General features: G+C 37.2%; 1 protein-coding gene across 1 annotated transcript in view; it reads right to left on the bottom strand.

The window, feature by feature from the left end:
- Polr3B (RNA polymerase III subunit RpIII128) overlaps positions 1-23,056 on the bottom strand; it is a 494,506-nt gene that overhangs the window by 191,778 nt on the left and 279,672 nt on the right. Inside the window, exon 18 of the mRNA XM_090412337.1 lies at positions 3,060-3,183. Coding sequence (XP_090268463.1) covers positions 3,060-3,183 — 124 coding nt within the window. The remainder of the gene's footprint in view (positions 1-3,059; positions 3,184-23,056) is intronic.

Genomic DNA, 23,056 nt, shown 5'->3' with positions numbered 1-23,056 from the left:
CTTGGAAACTCGAACCATAACCTCATACAAGTCTCTTTTGCTGCAGAACAACCTACACCCACCAGTTCACAGTCTTATGTCCTTTGGTACTATAAGTGTGTCAACTGAGAGGACCTCCATGACTTCTATTCCTTCTTCCCATGGACTACTGCTTCAGTTCTTCTGATCCAAACACCTTCAGAATGAATAACGGAAATCATCCTAACAGGAATGAAGGCTTTCATCCATTATTTCACTCCAAACTTTCAGCCAGCATTCAATCCTTTATTCAATTCTTATACAGCATTGTGCCAATGCTGTAAAAGAAAAAAATCCTCTGCTTACCACAATTGGCTCAAGACCAAAAATTCAGCTGCCCTCTCTGCCTATGCTGCTGCCTGCAACAGTTGTAAAAGAATCATCACCAAGTCAGACTTTGAAAGGATCCAATGCGGTAACTCACCTCCTTGCCCAAATGGCAGTTGCTCCTTCTGGTCCCATGCTAAGGCCATTGGGTACAACTTCTGCTCACTCAGGTTTCCACCACTCTCGCATTCTGATGGTACTGTAATCACCTCACCAAAAGACAAGACCAACTCAATTTCATCCCTCTTCTCTTCCAATTCCTGCACTGATGACTTGGGTAAAGTTCCCTCCACTCCTCAAAGAATGGCTCCCTTCATGTCTCCTATTGTCTTCCGACAAAAAAGAAATCCGAAGAAACCTTAACAACTTGAACACAAACAAGGAATCTGATCCTCATGGTATCCCACCTATTGTGTTAAAAAGTGTGCCTCAGAACTAACACCTATCCTGTATTGCCTCTTCAATCTATCTGATTCAACTGGCACCTACCTAACAACATGGAAACAGGCTCACATCCAGCCCATCCTAAAGAAAGGTGATACAAGCCAACCAACACACTACCGTCCAATTGCTCTCACTTCTGTTCTCTCTAAGCTATGGAGAAGGTCATCAACAACCAACTCTTGAACCACCTAGAATCATACCAACTATTCAGTGACCAGCAGCATGGATTCTGCCACTCATGATCTACAGCTGATCTTCTCACTCTCACCCTGGACTTAAACCATGGAGAAACTCATGTGGTTGCCCTTGACATCTCATAGGCATTTGATGGGGTTTGGCACAGGGGCCTAATCACCAAATTGGCATCCTATGGTCTGACTTCCCCCACTCTGCAACTGGATCACCAACTTTCTCACTGGTTGCTCACTATGAGTCATGGTGGACAGCTTACTCTCCTCAGATTTTCCCATCAATGCAAGAGTACTCAGGGTTCTGTTCTCTCACCCACTCTGTTCCTCTTGAATATAAATGCCCTGTTCTCACAGACCTCTAATCCTAGCCATAACTTTGCTGATGACAGTACACTCCATTCCTCCTTTTCATCCTCAAAATTTAGAATCCTCAAAATCTACTCAACCAGGAAGCTGAACTCATATCTCCTAGCTATATCCCAGTGGGGCAAGGACAGCCTTGTAAACTTCAATGCCACCAAAACTTAGTTCTATCTGATCTGTCGCAAGAAAGAGCTTGCATCCCTTCCCCTTACCTTTAGTAATACTGAGATATCCAAACACAATTAGATTGCTCAACTTGGACTGACTTCCACCTCCAATCTTTTTTGGCAGCTACCAAAATATTTGGTGTACTTTTTCACACAAGATACTATTTCACACCTGCTAAATCTCAAAGCCCAAATATGGAATATTGCTCCTATATTTGGGGTGGTACACCAAGATCATCTCTGACATTGCTCAATTCTATCCAGAAAAGAGAAATCCAGCTAATTAACAATCCCTCTCTCACAGACCCACTTCAATCCCTCTCTTAAAGACATTAAGTTTCTGCCTTGTGCCTCTTCTGCAGATACTTTTATGGACAGTGCTCTGCTGAATTGGTTGCTATTATTCCTCCATCTCCTCCAAAATCATTAAAACAAGAGCTGCTGCTAACCAACACCATTTTACTATTCATCTTAACACTCACAGAACCACTTCACTGCCTCCTCTTTTATTCCATCTAGTTCTGTCTTTTGGAACAGTCTCCCCCACTCTGCCTTTCCCAAAGATTATAACCCTCAGCAGTTCAAGAAAAATGTGAACAGACTCCTCCTTTCTTCTAGTCCTCTAGCCCACACATGGTACTATTGTGCTATGGGTCTTGTGGCCTGTCATATGTGGACCAGATATAAAGCAATGTAATCTGCAGAATGCAGTATACAGGAAAGTGCTATGAATGAATGAAACACATGTTGAGATAAATATTTACCATATATATGCTAATATTTTATAATTTTTTGGGAGATAGAGCAGACTACTTGCAATTAGTATCCACAAATGTCTCATGATGTGTGTGTGTGCGCGACAGAAAGAGAGGAGAGGACAGGTTTGGTATCTATCCATGTCTTAAAGAATTTAACCCACGGTTTTAAAACAAGGGATTAAAAAAGCAGAAATGTTTGTCAGCAGAGCTACAAAGGTCAACTAGTTGTTGATCCCACCTCCTAATGAAGCATCCAGCTTCATTAGGAGGTAGGATCAACACACTATAAGCACAATATTGTGTCCTATAAGCACAAAAGGCTAGCTGACCTCAGTCTTATATTATGGAAAGAGTCACTCTCCAAACCAATTTCAACTTTTATTAAGATCTGAATCATGCCAGAATTGGTAAATATACCAGAGAGAGAGAAATTAATTATATATGTGTGGTGTACTTTTTTTCAAAAAAACTTACCCATGCACAGAACTTCTGGACCATGAGCTTTGCAGCCTCTCATGGGAGGGGAGAATTATTATAAATATTAATCTAATAATTATTATTATTATTATTTATTAGAATTACTGAAGTTGCACTGAAAATGAGAGCTGTATCATTTTAACTGTGCCTAATTAAAGTAGGCCAAAATTGCCAATAATTTTAAATAGACATAAATAAGGAAACCTAGAGAAATAAGTTATTAAAATTTTTCTAAATTCTCTTTTCAAAACTATTTCAACTATATCTACAACATTTCACTGATATTTTAAATTTAGTCAATTTCTTTAACTGACCTCTGTCAATAGATGCTTTATTCATTACAATGGCATCTTCAATGTCATAACCACTGTAACTCATTACAGCTACTGTAGCATTCTGTCCTGCAGGAAGCTGCTCAAAATTTATCAATTCTATTGTCTGTAAAAAATAATTTAGAGGAAATTAAATATTTAATGCACTCACCACTCACAAATTTTTCCATATTACAAAACATAACAAAGCAGTTTAATCAGAAGTCATTTTTCACTCTCACAAACACAAAAGCAAACACCAGTGCATTTAAGATCTATTTACTTATGCAAACAGTGCTAATTTAGTATTGTAAAGTAACATACCTGGTGATTTTTTATATAATCCAGAAATCATCGTCTGGAGACTATACAATGAACTCCCCCCCCCCCAACTCTGGCATGGGGTGAGGGGTCATACCAAGCAATGAAATTCATCTACTAATCAGAAACATTCACAAACATCCATAGCTACAGTGGGATTTTAACTCATAGCCTGTTGGTTGGAAAAAGACAATATCCACATGATCAATCAAGACTGACTGAGAGGGAGGAACATTCATGATGATTTCTTCAAAGCTGACAAGATGAAGCTAAGGTGATAAATGATTTTCAGCATCCTCTGTGATATTACCACAATTATGCTAACAGCAGTGTGATTTTTCTTCATAGCAAAATATCTTATTTACCTAATCTTTAGCTTGTGTTCTTTATATTTTCATTTTCACACTGGAATAACATACATGATGAAAGTATCCTATTATTTTTCGCATACTGTACTACTTTCAAAAAACATTATATTGCAATTCTGCTGTCAACTTAAACAATATAGTCTTGATGCAGAGAGAATGTGATAAAACTCTAAATCTACATAAATAAAAGTATACTGACACGGATGCTGGCATCAGACAATGATGATGAATTAATCAATTTTAATAAACTTTCTTATTCTTTCAAATTTTAATTATAATCACACTTTTTTTTTGTTGCAATTTTTGTATGCTGTTACAAGATGGCATTTTTTTTCTAAGTTAATAAATACTTCTGAATGAATTTTCTTTGTAAATCTTTTTTTTTCTGTTTTTTGTAAGCTTTACGTTTTTTGTATCAATTCAAGCCTTAATTGACACTTATAAATAAGGGATAATATAATATGTAGTAACATATGATTAGAGTTTCATGCCTAAAATAAATGTGTTCAATCTGTGATATGCTTTTGAAAATTATATATATGAGATGTACATTAGTCTGAGTCACAACTATACTTAGTAATTCCACTACAACATTCAGAAAGAAAAGTAGCATGAGATAAACTGAAAATAAAAATATCTACATTAGTTAATATCCTATATGTCCAATTTTATAAGATAAAAGATACCAAACTTCAAGGTTTGTGGTAGCAACTTTTAACAGACCATTAAACCAATCTTTTTTATTTTCCTGTATATCGATACTTAAATACAGATAATCATGTAGATCTTAAAATCATACCTTGAATTATCAGATAAGTAAAGGGCATCAACAGAACTTTGAAAATTCATCTGGGACACAACTAAGCAAGTGTAACCTTAAATTTAGAAACTGGAATCCCCCCCCCCCCCCGCAAACACACACAGAAACTCAGGTTCACACCTGCAAAACATGCAAAATGGCTAAAGAATATGCACTTCTTGAAAAGAAGTCAATGGACACCATAGTGTGAGGAACAAACAGCCATGGTGCCCACCTTAACAAGATGTAGGATCTCCTCCTCCTTTTGCTGTGATGACTGCAGCAATCCTATGGGGACACACTTTCCACAAGTATAAGATAGTGATCAATGAGAATTTTGGACCCAATGTTCCAATTCATCCCACAGATGTTCAACAAGGTTGAAACCAGGGATCTGTGGAGGCGAGTAAAGTGTGGTGATATTCATGTTAAACCACGCAGTTACACCAGCAGCCTTAGGACACAGTGCATTCTTGCTGAAAGCGCCAACGGTCAGTTCCATAGAAACGCCACAAAGTAGGAAGCGTTGCATTATCCAGAATGTTCAGATACCTCTCGGAGTTCCATGTTCGTGGCACCACAAACAGAGGTCTGAGGACAAATCAGGAAATATAGGACCATACCATCACACTGTCATAACCAAATTTCATAACTGGGGTTATGCACTCTGGTAAGAGACATTCGCTGAGCATCTGCTACACCCATCCATCTGCTTAGTACAGGATGTAGAGTGATTCGTCACTCCATACCACAGCTTTCCAAGCTTCCACATCCCACTGCACATGAAGATGAAGCTGCGTTATGGTGCCGGTAATATGGAGCATGCATATTGTGGTTCTACCATGAAAACCCACATTGTGAACCTCGGTTCTGAATGTTTTTGTACAGATTTGTGTTCCAGTCGATGCCCTGAACTCCGTATTTAATGTAATGGCCAACAAATGGCAGTCTTTACATATTACCCTACAGTCACATTCAGTGAGTGTGGTGGGTCGTCCACTGCAGGTAGCTCTTGCAGTTGACTCCCTCCACTTCTATCTCAGTATAGTATCACTAATTATTGACTGGGATGACCCTATTTGTCAATGATTTGTCCAACAGATAGGCCTGCAACATAGCATCCTATTATGACACTTCTTTCAAACTTTATCTGTTCCTTTCTTACGGCCATTTCACCCAGACACTGTTGCATTGGCTTGGAGGCATCATATTCCTCCAATTTATACTGGTTACAAACATGTAACTCATTACATCTCACGATGCACCTTGCCCATTGATTTCTTTCTAAATACAACCAAAAGACATGACACTGACAATAACCATGATTATTGCAGGCAAAACTCTAACGAAACCAAAACAGTCGTTCATTTAGAAGGAATATGATGGAGTGCCACTAGAGTTAACCTGCATGGAATTTGAGATATCTAGAGAAAGATATAAAGTTAAAAGTACAGCTGGTGAAAGTAATCAGCATCAAGCCCTTTTCTTTTGGTATCAAACTGACACAAAAAATATAACAAGAAGTACCAGGTGTGTGTTATTTGCAGGGATACTACTGTATTGATGAAAATAAGTTGAAAACTGGAAAGAATACTTAAAATGTGAAGAAAGGCATGAGAAGAGAAAGGTTAAAAGGTAGAAGAGAAAAAGAGAGCATAAAAGTGCAACAATTTTTTTTTTTTTTTTTTAAAGCTGGGGTGGAACTTATATTATATTCAGTCACATCTTACTTTTGTGTTGGGTTAAATGGCCTGTCACAGCTATTTGGCATCTTATAGGGATACTATAAGTATTATCCCTATAAGAAGTCAAAACCTCATCACTGCTTATATGTAGGGGGGGGGGGGGGGGGGGGTATTAATCTTATATGCATATCTGTGACAAGAACCTGCATGGTGAAGCAGGAAACAGGACTCATCACTCCAGACGACCTCCTTTCATCTGTCGAGGGTCCATTGCCAACATTCCTTGGCCTATACAAGGTGTTGTCTGCAATTCCTGGCTGTCATCATGGGCACCCTTGTTGGTCTCCAGCTGTGGAACCCAGGCGAAGGTACAATGCATGATGCATGTGGAAATGGGCAGAATTACCTCGCTGTTGTACTGGTTGGTGAGCTGTGTGACAGTTGCATATCATTACTGAGATACCAGTCATAACACCCAATGCTCAACCACACATGGCTGACCAATGTGAGCCCTTCTGTTGGATGTCTGTTCATGGTTAATCAAGTCCTGGTACACCCTTGATACAGTAGCATGGGAGTAATCAACAAGTGCCACTGTTACCGAAATACTGGCACTGCCCTTCAGGCCCCCAACTATCTGCCCGCAGTCAAATTGGCTTACATTTGGCATAAACAACATGAAGCCCTATTCCACTCCAAGGATCCACTCCCTCTACTGGTCCACCCTGGAGTATACCGTATTCATTGCACCTGTAATTTGTCCTATATAGGAGAAACAGGAAGAACAATTCTGATCAGAAGAAAGGAACATAAATGACACATTAAATATAATAACTAGGGTCAAGCTAGCCTTTCTGATCATGCCTGAACGCTTTACATAGAATTGACTGGAAAAGCACCTGTTGTTTACATCACACCAAAACATGGTATGAATGTAAATTTAAGGAGGCCTGTGAGATTCTTATCAACCACCCTAATCTTAACAATCATGAGGGTCTAAAAATTCCAAGAATATGGAAGGCACATATTCTACCCACTTAACCTTTCTCCCTAAGAGGTAATTGGGTAGAATATGTGCAATTAAAAACAATTGTCATGTTAAATCAAGACATCATTTTTACTGTAATAAAACTATCTATATGAAAGAATGTTTCTCTGATGTTATCTTAAATAGAATATAGCTTTGATGTAGTTATTTTATTTCATTTATTTATTTTAATTTTATTTTCACTAGAAGTCAGGCCAGTAGAATAACCATTGATCAAATCATTGTCTCTTTAGTATACAGTATGAAATGTAATTTAGCTTATCTCTGTATGTGTGTGTGTGTAGTAAAACCCCCTTTTTACACTTTTCAGGGGACTGATGGAAAAAAAAGAGTGCAAATAGCAGGAAAGTGTAAATAGCAGGAAATGTAAAAAAAACATTAAAAAAAGGCTAAAAGATGACTGACTGCTAGTATGTGAGTCTACATACTAGATTACAAAATTTAATAACTGAAAATAAATGAATTTACAATGTACTTACATTTATCTATTTAAAAAAATCTTTAATTGTTGATTGTTTTTGCTTTTCGTTTTTTTTTTTTATTTGACTTAGCGCCAGATTGCTTTGCATTGAGTTCAATGCTTGACCTGTTTTTTTACTATCGTGTTCAAAGTGGACATGGAGAGTCCGAGATCTTATGCTAAATGCACGCACGTTCCGGCATGCCAATTTACACGTCGCAGAATTGCCATATTTTCTTCTACCGAAATACATTTTCTGTCTTTTTTCTCCATGTTATTAACATGGATAATCCATCACCGCAACTTGAAAGCAACTTTCACACGCTAAATTACGTTACAGAAATTCTGCAATATCAATTCGTGCTGCGATTGAAAAATCATGGTATCACTCATCACTACAGTACTGTTGCATGCGCAAGTCAACGTGATGGCAGAAACGAAACTACAGCCGAAAGCAACGCCACCTGAGAACAGAAATGAGCAGATTTCTGTTGAAATCGATTCGAAAATCGGTATTGCCACCGAGAAAAAAATGCAAATCACGGGAAATAACGTCCACGTCAAGTTGTTAATGGCGGGAAAACAATACATCGTGAGAATAGGTCTTAAGACGGGACCAACAGAAAATGATGTAAATGGCAGGAAAACGTAAATTGCGGGAACGTAAAAACAGGGTTTTACTGTATATATATGTGTGTGTATATACTCTGGATGATGACCTTAATATGAAGGTCAAAATATTGGGAAATTAAAAATTATTATTTATAACATGGTTGTCAAGTCCATAATTTGTGTAAAATGAAATTGTAGAGTATAGTCGACTCCAAATTTGGAAAACTCCTAATGACCACAGTTAATATACTATAATACATTCCCTGTGCCATCTAACAGAATGCCCTCACCTCACTTCAGCCCTTCTCAACCTCATGTCTTTTGGCACCACAACAATACCTAATGGGAAGACCACCAAGATTTTAAATTCTCCTTTCCATCACTATTTCTGTTCTCCATATCCAGATATTTCTTGTGAACATGCTACAGAAATTATCCATGTTGGAATGAAAACCTTCATTTCCTGCCAAGGCAGTAAAAAAAAAAAAAAAACAGATTTCAAAGGCAGTTTGAAAAATATACTTAACTTCATTGTAGAGTGAGAATGAAGCCTACAACAACAACTGCAAGTCTGACTCTGAAAGAGCAAAATGCAGAAAACTCTCTCATGTAAACAAATGGCAATCAAGAATTCTAGTCCTTTGCAAAGTTGTTGGTCATAATTTTTGCCCATCTGTTCTGAAACCCTCGCCTTTAACCCAAATGGCACTACTGCAACAACAAACAAAACCAAATTCCAGGCATCATCCTTCTCTTCCAATATCTGCTTAGATGACCTCACATGGATTACTGTGCATAGATTTGGTCACCTAATTTTCATAGTGATGAGGATATGTTAGAAAGGTTCTAGAAGATTTGCAAAGGGGTAGTAATTGGTCTTTGGAAAATGGCATATGAAGATAGATTGAAAGAATATAATTTGCAAACCTCGTGAATAGGAAGGGGGGGGGGATATAAATTGGTAAGGAGTTGTTACCAGTTAAGCATGGAAGAAACTTTTCGTACAATGACAGAGGGGCATAGAATAAGAGGCCACCTCTGGAAACTGTATAAGGAGGATGTAGGCAAAGAAGTGAGGAATAGGTTCTTTGCATGAAGAGTGGCTGGTGAGTGGAATGCCTTGCCTGTGTTGTGAATGCAGACACAATGAATCAGTTTAAGGCACGGTTGGATGAGCTTTGTGTGATAGCATGTACCTCCTATGAAGAGTCTATGACTCCATGAAAGTCAGATGTTAATAATGAACAAGGCAAATCACCCCTGACTGGTCCATTCATCAGGACCAGCGGAATACACTCAGTTTGAAAGATTGCAATAGCTTAAATTAATGTCACTTACATGAAATCTCCATAATTCACTAAATATACTTCCAAACTAAACAGACTTAATGATGGATGTTAAGTGCCTGTCCATTTCAGAAGCTGATGTGTTTACACAAGCAGTGCTAATCACTTTCTCTCCTTTTAGGCTGAGTATCAAAGGCTGTTCATCATTGTGTCCCCTCCTTCTTTGTAACTATTGTAACATTCCAAAATTTAAATATTAATTCAGTAATTTTATTTTTATAATTTTGTATTATTCTTTCTTATATGTTTCTCCATCTCATATGTTTCTCAATATTTTTATCCTTTATGCTGCCCAACATCCATCTGGGCAGCATACACACTCACTCATTCACCAAATGCTCAACTTCCAAAAACCTGCTACTCTTATTCATCTTTCAATTCCATCTACTTCTGTTCTCTTGCACAGCCATTCCTCATTAACTATTCCTCCAACACTTCAAAAAAGATGATTAACAGATTCTTTCTCTCTTAACCAATACCCCAACACAAACATTGCATCAATTTGAAGTGTGGATGGCTGGATGGGAGTGATATGATAAAAAAAAACAGCACTGATGCTTGAGGCACTGTGCAGATTTTTTATTTTTATTTTTTGTACTTTATTACAGTGACAAGTATGCTACATTAATGTAGGGTACATCATCACTGTCCGTACAGTTAGCCTAGGCCAGTGGTGTTCAGCCCGTCGATCACGGAGGGATTTTTGGTCAATCTCTTGTTTATTCCTCCTTACTTACAAATTTAATTAAAACTTAAAACAAAATATTGTATTTATCATTATTTTGTATTATTATGTAATTCTCTTTAAGTGTATTGCTATTGTTTATTTATTTTTCATTAAAATTGTCAAATCAGTAATTTTCTTATAAATCTTGGTAAATGAATTAATTTGGATCAGTGGAAGTCAAATAGCAAGCTGAGTGAATACGATTATAAGCAAAGCACATCGTATGCGTTTCGTTTATAATCGTGTTTACTCGTAACTACATCACACACTTCCCACTAACCACTGTAAGAATTTCAGTTCAGTTTCAGTTGCTCTAAATTTATTGTTGGATTTACCATTATTTTGTTTGCTAATTGATAAGTTATAAACATTTATTTTAAAAAAATATTTAAAAGTTATTTTTTTTTTAATTTGAGGATAATCATGAGTGTATCAAAGAAATCGAAGCCGAATCATTTTCAGAAGGAATGGGAAATGGATCATTTCTTTACAATAGTAAATGGAAAGTGTTGTTGTTTGATTTGTAATTCATCTGTAGCAATTAAAAAAAAAAAAAAAGGATTTTAAGAGGAACCTGTGGCATAGTAAATTAATTACTATGCCACAGGTTCATCTATTAAAATACAATTGTTACTGCGTGCTAGGAAATAATAGAATAACAAATTTAATCTATTAAGATAAATGGTTTTTTACATAAGATAAAAGTCTCCCAGATCTTTGAGAGAGAGAGAGACAGACAGTTATTTCTATTTAAATTCGATCGGTGTAAGATAGTTTCACAACTTTCTTTGAATAAGCGTTCATATTTGAATCTGCATCTATGGAGAACAGCTTTATCCCACTGGACACTATGAGTACAGTTAATACTGTGCTACGGCAGACCAGACTTCAGAGGTTTGTTATAATCAATATAATATTGATGTTCTTTTCTTCTTTTTTCCAAAGAATGGCCAGTTTGTCCAAAATAAGAGACATCGCATTCGCAAGGTATTTGGTAAACGCCAGCCAAAGATAGAGAAGACAGTTTATCCTTTGTAGAAGGTAATAAAGAAGAAATTTTGTTGATAGGAATATATGTTGGAATCAATTGATACTTTTTTCAGAATTCTACCTATAGGTTCTGAGATTCCTGGAACATATGGAATAGGAACTATGCGGATTGTTGAAGAAGCTGTACGTATTGGAACATAAGAGTCAAGTATCTGTTGGATTTGATTGGAGTTGTAATCATTTGATTCCATTAACTTTTTAATGATGGAAAGTTCTTGTTGTAAGAGTATTGGGGAAGAGCAAACTTTATATGCTCTATGAATTAGACATTTAAAAATGCCAAATTTTTGAGACGTGGTGCACAGACTTTTTGTGAACGTATCTGCCAGTAAATGTGGGTTTTCGAAAGACACTTGTAGATAAGGTACCAGAAGACGTTCTAGTAAGGAGGATGTCCAAAAATGGTAAAGTACCAGAGTTTTATTTTTCCATAGTGAATTGGATGTGTGGGTGAAGGTTATTTATCCGTTGTAGAAAAATGGAAAGTTCATCTTCAGTGTGTAGCCAAACAGCAAACACATCATTGGCGTAATGGTACCAAAGAGATGGTTGAGGATGAATGAATGAGAACATAGTATCTTCGAATTGTTTCAAATAGTAGTTTGCTAAAGGTGGAGACAGAGGGCTACCCATGGCAGTACCTTCCATTTGTTTGTAGATTTTGTTTTTCTAACTGAAATAACCTGTGTGGATGACATATTCAAATATCCTTGCGATATCTGGAGGGTAATCTTCATATAAAGAATTGACTATGTCGGTTAAAGAGATATTGGTGAACAGAGAAATTATGTCAAAACTGACTAACAATTCAGAATCTGTAATTTTTTCAAGAAAATCTGATGAGTTTTTTAAATAGGATCTGGAATGACCAGTGAGAGCACTTAAGGAACGTGATGATACTTTTGCAATCCGATAAGTTGGAGAATCGATGCCATTCATGATAGGTCGTACAGGACAGCCTTCTTTATGGATTTTAGGACTATGAGACAAAAGTATCCAGCCTATTAGAAGACAACACGACCTACCAAGAGATCACACGTAATCCTACTAATTCACAAATTAAACAACTAAATAAATTACTTGATGAGGTCATCAGTTGGGATCCTAACTATGTGGATAAAATATGCACCTACTTTGGAAGAACTCCTCGTCTATATGGACTCCCTAAAATCCATAAAGAAGGCTGTCCTGTATGACCTATCGTGAATTGCATCGATTCTCCAACTTATCGGATTGCAAAAGTATCATCACTTTCCTTAAGTGCTTTCACTGGTCATTCCACATCCTATATAAAAAACTCAACAGATTTTCTTGAAAAAATCAAGGATATTAAAATTACAAATTCTGAATTGTTAGAGAGTTTTGACATCATTTCTCTGTTCACCAATATCCCTTTAACCGACATAGTCAATTCTTTATATGAAGATTACCTTCCAGATATTGCAAGGATATTCAAATATGTCATCCACTCAGGTTATTTCAGTTAGAAAAACAAAATCTACAAACAAAAATGAAGGTACTGCCATGGGTAGCCCTCCGTCTCCACCTTTAGCAAACTACTATTTGAAACAATTCGAAGATACTATATTCTCATCCATTCATCCTCAACCATCTCATTGGTACCATTACGTCGATGATGTTTTTGCTATTTGGCTACACACTAAAGATGAACTTTCCATTTTTCTACAACGGATAAATAACCTTCACCCACACATCCAATTCACTATGGAAAAATAAAACTCTGGTACTTTACCATTTTTGGACATCCTCCTTACTAGAACGTCTTCTGGTACCTTATCTACAAGTGTCTTTCGAAAACCCACATTTACTGGCAGATACGTTCACAAAAAAAAAAGTCTGCGCACCACACGTCTCAAAAATTTGGCATTCTTAAATCTCTAATTCATAGAGCACGTAAAGTTAGCTCTTCCCCAATAATCTTACAACAAGAACTTTCCATCATTAAAAAGTTAATGGAATCAAATGATTACAACTCCAATCAAATCCAACAGATACGTGACTCTCTTACATTCCAATACGTACAGCCTCTTCAACAGTCCGCAGAGTTCCTATTCCGTACATTCCAGGAATCTCAAAACCTATAGGTAGAATTCTCAAAATGTATCAATTGATTCCAACATATATATTCCTATCAACAAAATTTCTTCTTTATTACCTTCTACAAAGGATAAACTGTCTTCTCTATCTTTGGCTGGCGTTTATCAAATACCTTGCGAATGCGATGTCTCTTATTTTGGACAAACTGGCCATTCTTTGGAAAAAAGAATAAAAGAACATCAATATTATATTGATTATAACAAACCTCTGAAGTCTGGTTTGGTGCAGCATAGTATTGACTGTACTCATAGTGTCCAGTGGGATAAAGCTGTTCTCCTCCATAAATGCAGATTCAAATATGAACGCTTATTCAAAGAAAGTTGTGAAACTATCTTACACCAACCGAATTTAAATAGAAATGACTGTCTGTCTCTCTCAAAGATCTGGGAGACTTTTATCTTATGTAAAAAACCATTTATCTTAATAGATTAAATTTGTTATTCTATTATTTCCTAGCACGCGGTAACAATTGTATTTTAATAGGTGATCCACCAAACGTTTTGCTTGTATTCCATTCCTATTATGGTAACAGACACTGAAGATGTACTGTTAATTTTAGTACGAAATATTTGTCCTTTTAATGTGGTTTTTACGTGTTTCTTTATTAATTAAAAAAAGGAATTATTCCAGAATCAATACAGCAATATCAAAAGAGCGGAGAACCTGGGCTGGTGTTCCCCAGGGCTCAGTACTCAGTCCCTTACTATTCCTTCTATATGTCAATAATATTCATCCCTACCTTACAGAAGACACAAAAGTAACTTGCTATGCAGATGATATAGCCATCTGGCACACTAGTGCTAAAATCAAAGAATCAGAGGAAATTCTAAACAAATCCATGAGAGGATTAGAAAAATGGTCAAACGAACTCAAACTTAAAATCAACCCAGACAAAACAAAACTAAGTACATTTAGTACAGACAGGAAAAATAGACATTCCTACAATCCCAAAGTCATGATCAATAACAAGCTAATTGAAAAAGTCACAAATCCAAAATACCTTGGTATTACGCTTGATCAGGAATTACGTTTTGCACAACACATCTCTAACACTTCCAACAGAGCTCTAAAAAAATTAAATATACTGAAAAGGCTTTGTGGAACAAATTGGGGTGCAAAGCCAAAAATCCTCAAAACTACTTACACTACACTAATAAGGCCAATAATGGAATATGCAGCACCTATCTGGTCACCTTCGGCTTCATCGGTAAAGAAAAACCTAGACAAAATACAAGCAAAAGCATCCAAGATTATCATTGGTGCAGTCTCATCCACTAACAACATCAGAGCCCAACAGGAATGTGGGCTTGACCTGCTGGAGGACAGACGAAAATTTGCCACCATAAAATTCATAAATAATATCAGAAGCTACCAAAGTGATCATGTCTCCCTAAAAACCTATGAACATTGGAACCAAATTTGCAGACTTCACAGATCATCGACTTTACAATATGATGACACTATCAGGAAAGAAATAGGTCTTGATCAGCTAAATGTCCACATAAACAAAGAACCTCTATTTTCCAGTCCTTTACCTTCAAATACCTTCATAAATCTAAACCTTACCAAACTCTGTACAAAAAAAGAACCAAAAGAAATGCTTAAAGAAAAAGGCCTAAATACCATCAACCTTCTTTCATCCTCCAAACAGGTTATTTGTTATACCGATGGATCATCAGACACCAATATGATTAATGGAGGCGCTGGTGTTCTCCTTCTACTCCCGAAAGGTGAAAAACTTTCAATAAAAGTTGGATCTGGGAGAATCGCTTCCAATTTTACCAGCGAACTCTACGCAATAATTAAAGCACTAGAAGCCTACTTAAATCTATCATCATCTCAACAATCTGAAGGAATTATAATTTACAGTGACTCAAGATCAGCTATGGAGGCAATCAAAAATGGCAATACCAAGCTCACACAAGACATCCATAAACTCTTAAATCATCTAAAGTGTTTAGGTAAAAGTTGCATTCTACAATGGATTCCTGCTCATGTAGGCATTGATCACAACGAAGCAGCTGATAAATTAGCAAAAGAGGCCAGAGAACTCAACCAAGAAACTCATATGATAACTCTTGCTGATGCCAATGCACTAGCAAAAGCTAAACTAATTCCATTGAAATCAGTGATACAACATCAAATTCCCGAGATCAATGCTGACAGAAGGACCTCCACTACGATAGCAAGACTACGAACAGGACATTATAGAGGAATGAAGATCAATACAGATGATACGAGAACATATAGAAACTGCAACAACTGCCCCAATACGGAACTGACACCCACTCACATCTTTACCTGTCCAGCAATTACAGCAGCCTTGCAAGAAATAGATCCTAATCCTGAACAACAGCTCTATACAAACAAAATCACAGACATAGCCAAAGCAGTACAAAGAGCGCACGGAAACATCTAAGACTCTTCAAAGGACAAGACAACAACAACAAAAGGAATTATTGAGAGACATTATCGATCACTACATGCAAAATATGATGAAGATTTTCCCAAAAATTCCAAAATACATGAATCAAAAATTATAAATTTAAAGGCAGGACTTTGGACAACAAAATTTGATTTTGAAATAAATAAGTAATAAATAAACTAATATCAGCCACCATTGCATCTTTGTAAGTGTGTCATTTATATGCAAAAGCAAAAAAGCATTTTACTGATGGAGAGTTAATAAAAGAATTGTTTCTTGCAGCAGCAGAATCTTTATTTTCTGATTTTAAAAATAAAAATGAAATTATTTAGAACATTAAAGATTTACAACTTTCCAGAACAACGGTTATGAGAAGAGTTGAAATTTTAAGTGCTGATCTGAATACTCAGTTAATGTCAGACATTCATCACCGTGTTGCGTTTTCATTACAATTTGATAAATCAAACGACTTCACTGATACTGCTCAGTTAATAGTATTTATTCGCATGGTATTTCAAGATTATTCAAGTAAAGAAGAACTTTTGAAAATTGTACCATTATTGGAAAGGACTAGAGGAGAAGACATTTTTTCAGCATTTGATGAATTTGTGAAACAACACAAACCACCGCTTTTTAAACTTGTGTCTATTACTACTGATGGTTCTCCTGTAATGATAGGTAATTAATCAGGCTTCATTTCATTATGTAAAAACGATGACAAATATCCAGATATTTTAACGTACCACTGTATTATCCATCAACAAGTACTGTGTAATAAAAGATTAAACACAAAAGAAGTTTTGGGTATTACATTTAAAATTGTAAATTCTGTTCGAGGAAAAGCCCTGCAACTGAGGTTATTTAAATTACAGGCATATGATGATAGGGAACTTATTTTAAACAATAATGTTCACTGGCTCAGCAAAAGTAAATTTTTGGAAAGATTTCTTGTATTAATCAACGATATAATTTTCATGGAAAGGCTTAGACGTTAGTTATACATTCTTACTAAATAGCTTAAGGAAATTACAACGTATAATAGAATATACATTAAAATAAATTTTAATACACTTCCAATATTTCGGCAACGTCACGTTGCCATTATCACAGGAACTTAAATACAAGACACGTGCACGCAGGCGCAACACACAGTAAATGAGGAATGAAGCAGGAAGCTATTCTTTCTCCTAAAAGTCCTGATGGTGCCCCGTAGTGGGCAATGTTGGTATTCTTGGCCGATTTGGCTGAAGGTCTTCTGATGTAAGTTTCCCAAATTTGGGGCAGTCTCATGCAACCAAATTTGTTGAAGTTTGGATTGTTTCTTAGGGCTGAAGCTGATTTCATGAATAGCTTTTCGTATTTGAATTTACTACGGTGTATTATCGTGGCTTTCTTCCACCGTATTCTATGGCGGGTATCCAGAGCATGGTCTGCAAGACCAGAGTGGCTGTATTGGTGAAAACAGATGTAGTCCTTGTGTTCTGAAATTCTGATATTAGCTGTCCTGCCTGTTTGGCCAAAGTAGGACAGCTTACAACTGCAAGGGACTCGGTATACACCAGGTAGGTCTGGGGGGGGGGGGGGGGTTGTTCTTTAGTGGAGCGAATAAGGGATGCCAATTTTTTATAAGGTCTGTAACAAGAAGTTAAGTCGTGTTTTTAGGATTTTAGTAATTTTTTCTGAGGTGCCTCGGATATAAGGAATGGTGATGGATTTAGAGTAATCCTTGTTGTGAAAGGGGTTGTGGTTTATTGGTTTCAATATTTTTTGATTTTTTTTTGGGGGGGGGGAGGGGGGTAGCCATTGGCTAAGAAAGTGTTGAGAATGTGGTTTAGTTCTGTGGTTAGGGCATTATCATTGGAACAGATAAGTTTAGCCCTGTTGTGTAGTGTCTTAATGACTCCATATTGTTGTGTGGGGGGGGGGGGGAGGATTGTTGGTGAATGTATCTGCCTGTATGGGTGGGTTTTCTATAAACTGAGGAAACCAAAGTTTTCCCTCAGGCTGGTGGGTGACGTGTGTCTAGGAAAGGGGAGGCTGTTGTTTTCCTCTTTTTCCAGGGTGAACTTGATTCTGGAGTGTTGGTTGTTTAAGTGTCTTAAGAAGGAGAGGAGTGTTTCAGAGCCATGTGGCCGAATAGCGAACACATCATCAACATAGCGAAGCCATATGGTTGGTTTTTGTGGGGCAGAGTTTAAGGCTTTCTCTTCAAAAGTCTCCATATAAAAGTTGGCCAAGGGTGGAGAGAGAGAGTGGAGAACCCATGGCTGTCCCCTCTATTTGTTTGTAGAATTTTCCTTGCCAAACAAAATAGCCTGAGTTCATTGTGAACTGAAATAGGGCTGTGATATCGGGAGGAAATTTAGCTTGGATTAGCTGTAAGGATTCTTTGAGTGGGACATTTGTGAATAGGGAGGAGACATCAAAACTGACCATTCCGTCAGTTTGTTTGAGTGTAAGGTTTTTCTATGCTGGCTTTGAAGTGGGCTGAGTTTTTAATGTGTGTTGCCAGTATAGTGTGTGAGGGCTTTGGCCATCCACTATGGGGACATCATTGTACATTTTTTTTATGTATTTTTGGGAGATAAACGTTTAATTTGTTAATGACTTCTACAGGCCAAGAAACGGCCTTCTTAAGGAGCCTGTGGAGTTTTCTAATATGCGAGTTGGTGGGATTGTACTTGATAGGGAGGTAAATAGCCTGATCTAACAATACAGCATTCAGCTTACCTGTGTAATCCTTTTGGTTAAGTAATACAGTCGCGTTTCCTTTATCCGCTTTGGTGATTATTATTTCCTTCTTTTTCTTTAATTCTTGCAGAGATTTAATTTCCTTATTGGGCATGTTGGTTTTTGGTGGTTTTGCTTTGGTCAGAACACAGGCCACATCCAGTCTAATATTGTTGGTGACGTGGTTTGGAAGGTGTCGTATCCTGCGTTCAATTTGTATCATAATGTCTTCAGCAGGCATTCTTCTGGGTGCAATAGCGAAGTTGTAGCCACATGAGAGAGCACCGAGTGCTTCAGGTTTCAAACTAATTGATGAAAAGTTGGTTACTGTGTCAGTAGGAAGTTGTGGTTTGGAGTTAGAGTTCTTTTTTAAATTCTCAAATTTTTGATGTGTCGTTCCCGTACTTTTTTAAATTCTTTATGCGCAGCAGTGCACGAGATGTCGTATAAAATAGACCAAATCTCGTTATTTAATGTGCTGGAAAGCTCAACTTTGAGTACCTGGATAGCTAAGTTAGCTTCAATAAGGGAACGGCAAGTAGCAGCGATTTGTTCCCTGAGCAAAGCTTGGCTGGCACGGTTATAAATATGGAGAGCCTTTTGGGAAATGAAATGGTGCTTGAATTTGACACAGTTTGGGATTACCTGGTTATTCTGGCAGCGTTTTAGGAAAGCAAGACGATTCAGTTGTTTTGATAACTTCAATTTCATTTTACTGTAATGGCGGGCCTTACGTGTGATGGAATCTCCTTTGATCGTAATTCTCGTGGAAAGGCTTAGATGTCGGTTATACATTCTTACTAAATAGCTTAAGGAAATTACAACGTACAATAGAATATACATTAAAATAAATTTTAGTACACTTCCAATATTTCGGCAATGTCATGTTGCCATTATCACAGGAACTTAAATACAAGACACGTGCACGCAAGCGCAACACACAGTAAATGAGGAATGAAGCAGGAAGCTATTCTTTCTCCTAAAAGTCCTGATGGTGCCCCGTAGTGGGCAATGTTGGTATTCTTGGCCAATTTGGCTGAAGGTCTTCCGATGTAGGTTTCCCAAATTTGGGGCAGTCTCATGCAACCAAATTTGTTGAGGTTTGGATTGCATCTTAGGGCTGAGGCTGATTCCATGAATAGCCTTTCATATTTGAATTTACTACAGTGTATTATCATGGCTTTCTTCCAATGTATTGTATGGCGGGAATCCAGCACATGGTCTGCAAAAAAGAGTGGCTGTATTGGTGAAAACGGATGTAGTCCTTGTGTTCTGAAATTCTGATATTAGCTGTCCTGCCTTGTTTGGCAAAATTAGGACAACTTACAACTGCAAGGGACTTGGTATACACCAGGTAGGTCTGGGGGTGTCTTTAGTGGAGCAGATAAGGGATGCCACATATGGCTTCCCTATTTTGATGATGTTTTCGCTATTTGCCCACATAGCTCTGATGCACTCCTCTCCTTCCTAACACACTTAAACAACCAACGCCCTGGAATCAAGTTCACCCAGGAAGAAGAAAAAAAAAACAACTGCCTTCCTTTCTTAGACACACACACTAGTCACCCCGCCAACCTGATGGAACCTTGGTTTTCTCAGTTTATAGAAAACCCACCCATACAGGCAGATACATTCACCAACCCCCCCACCCGCACAACAATATGGAGTCATTAAGACACTACACAACAGAAGGGTCAAAGCTGTATAACTGAGAGGAGACCTCCACATAGCCTTTAAAAGAATGTGGAGAACCTACCAGGGATTCTGACCTAATGTCCAATCCTCACCTTCTCGTGGTGCACCCTGTTGGGTATCTACCTGAATAGTGAACGAACGAGGATGGGCTGGGAAACTGGAATTTAGCCGACCAAATTGTATTGTTAGTGGTTAAAACAAAATACAAAATGATGTTACAACATGTCAAAATTTCATGCCACCTGGGGCATCGCCCGGTTAAAAAGCCCCCATTTTTCGCCATGGAACCAGGGCAAACAGCGAAAAGTCAGTTAATGGAACAAATCTGAAAACACACCCAAACTCAACATCACCCACAGTTAAAGATCGGTACTATCAACATGAGAAGCCTGAATGGCAAAGTAATGGAGCTAGCTGAGGAATTAGATAAATACCACATTGATATAATAGGGGTGACTAAAAGAAAAAAGACAAAAAGTGGTGAGATCTTTCTGAGCAATAAATACAAAATGTTATATTCAGGCAATGACAATCAAGGAAAAGAAGGAGTAGCCATAGTATTCAACACTAAATACGAGGCTAACCTTCTTGAATGGCAGGCAGTCTCAAGTAGAGTAATGTGGGCAAATATGAGAATGGGGAACTGGACAATGAGACTTATTTGTGCCTATGGTCCCACAGAAGATTCTACTAAGGTAGAAGTGGAGGAATTTTTTGAGGCTTTAGAAAAAGCAACTGACAGAATGAAAAAGGAAAAGCTGGTCCTTGTTAGGGATCTAAATAGCAGAGTAGGAAATGATTGTAAGACATACAAAAATATTTTGGGAAAATTTGGAGAAAAGAGCAAAGCTAATAATAATGGCAAATATCTGTTGGATTTCTGCTCAGGACATGGATTGGTTATTACTAACACCATGATCCAACATAAAAATGTGCACAAATTCACATGGAGAGAAGAGGCAAGGAATAAGAAAAGTCTCATTGACTATGTTATTGTTGATAGAAATGTTTTCTCCCTGGTGCAGGACACCAGAGTGTATGTACAGAGGATTTGAAATTGGAAGCAATCACTATTTAGTCTTGAGCAGGATAAAATTGAATTTCATATTGAAAAGAATAACATGTAAGAAAGTTTTAAAGCAAATAAAAGTTGAGCATCTCTCAGATGTGAACTGTAGACAAAAATACACAAAGATTATCGAAGAAAAAATGAAAGAGTTTGAGAACAAGAACCAAATCTTGGAGATTCATTGGAAAGCCTTGATTTATTCAGCTAGAGAGGCATGTGGTGAAGTTGCCTTCAAGGAGAGAAAAATTAGAACTCCATGGTGGACACAGGAAGTTAAAGAGGCAGTGAAGGAAAAGAAGAAAGCATATCAAAAGTTCCTGGCAAATAAGTCAGCTTGTGCTCTTAGAGAATACAGAGACAAATGTAAGAAAGCGAAACACTGCGTAAAACTAGCTAAACAAAAGTCAAGGGAGGACTTTTGCAAGAACATTGAAAATAAATATCAAGAAGGTGGCAAAATATTCTGGAGGTTGTTGAAGAAGTTTAGGAATGGAGGAAAGAGTGCTGTAGAGGAGTAGTTAAAGATGATAAAGGTGACATGAAAACAGGAGAAAAAGAGGTCATTGAAGTATGGAGTAATTACTTTGAAAAACTGCTAAATGAAACAAGCAATGATGACAGCACAGTGATAAAAAAACACTGACCAGGTATGCAGTCAGGAATACATATCCATACTTGAAGTAGAAAAAGCCATCAAAGGCTTGAAATGTGGAAAGGCAGCAGGAGTAGATAATATTCGACCAGAAATACTGAAGTATGGTGGTATAAAAGTCTTACAGTGGCTGCACTGCATAGTTCAAAATGCCTGGACAGAGGGACAAATTCCCAACGATTGGAGTAGAGCTCTCATAGTACCCATATATAAAAAGGGAAATAAAACTGAATGTGAGAATTACAGAGGTATATCCCTACTGAGTGTTCCTGGGAAGATACATGCAAGTATACTTGAGAAACGGTTGAGAAGAATTGTGGAAGAAAATCTTGGTGAAGAACAAGCTGGATTCAGGCAAATAGAGGCTATCAGGATCAGATCTTTACTTTACGACAAATAGTGGAGAAATCATGGGAATATAACAAAGATCTGTATTTGGGTTTTGTCGATTTGGAAAAGGCATATGACAAGGTGCCAAGAGAGAGTAGCTATTCAATATGCTACGGTTATATGGTGTCAATAGGGCATTATATCAAGCAATACTTAGTCTTTATTTGAGTTGTAAGTCAGCAGTTAGAATTGAATGAAGTACAGGAAGATGGTTTAATGTTAAATCTGGTGTGACACAAGGATGTACATTATTCCCTCTGTTATTCATTATATATACAGATCGTATTATGAAGGAAAGTCGTATTAAACATGATATCAAAATTAGAGGTGTTAATGTTAGCTCTTTGCTTTATGGGACAATGTTATACTTCTAAATACATCCACTACAAGTCTGCAAGATTCTCTGACTAAATTGAATAACTGTTGTAATAGATATAGTATGAAGGGCAGCATTAAGAAGACAAAGAAAATAGGTAGAATTGTTGAAAATGTCAACTGTATTGTG

The sequence above is a fragment of the Typopeltis vanoorti genome, chromosome 22 (genome assembly GCF_054136105.1).
Source record: "Typopeltis vanoorti isolate ZY-2024b chromosome 22, IOZ_Tvanoo_1.0, whole genome shotgun sequence".
NCBI classification, from domain to species: domain Eukaryota; kingdom Metazoa; phylum Arthropoda; class Arachnida; order Uropygi; family Thelyphonidae; genus Typopeltis; species Typopeltis vanoorti.
The sequence above is the reverse complement of the archived record's forward strand: the minus strand, read 5'-3'. Positions and strand labels throughout refer to the sequence as shown.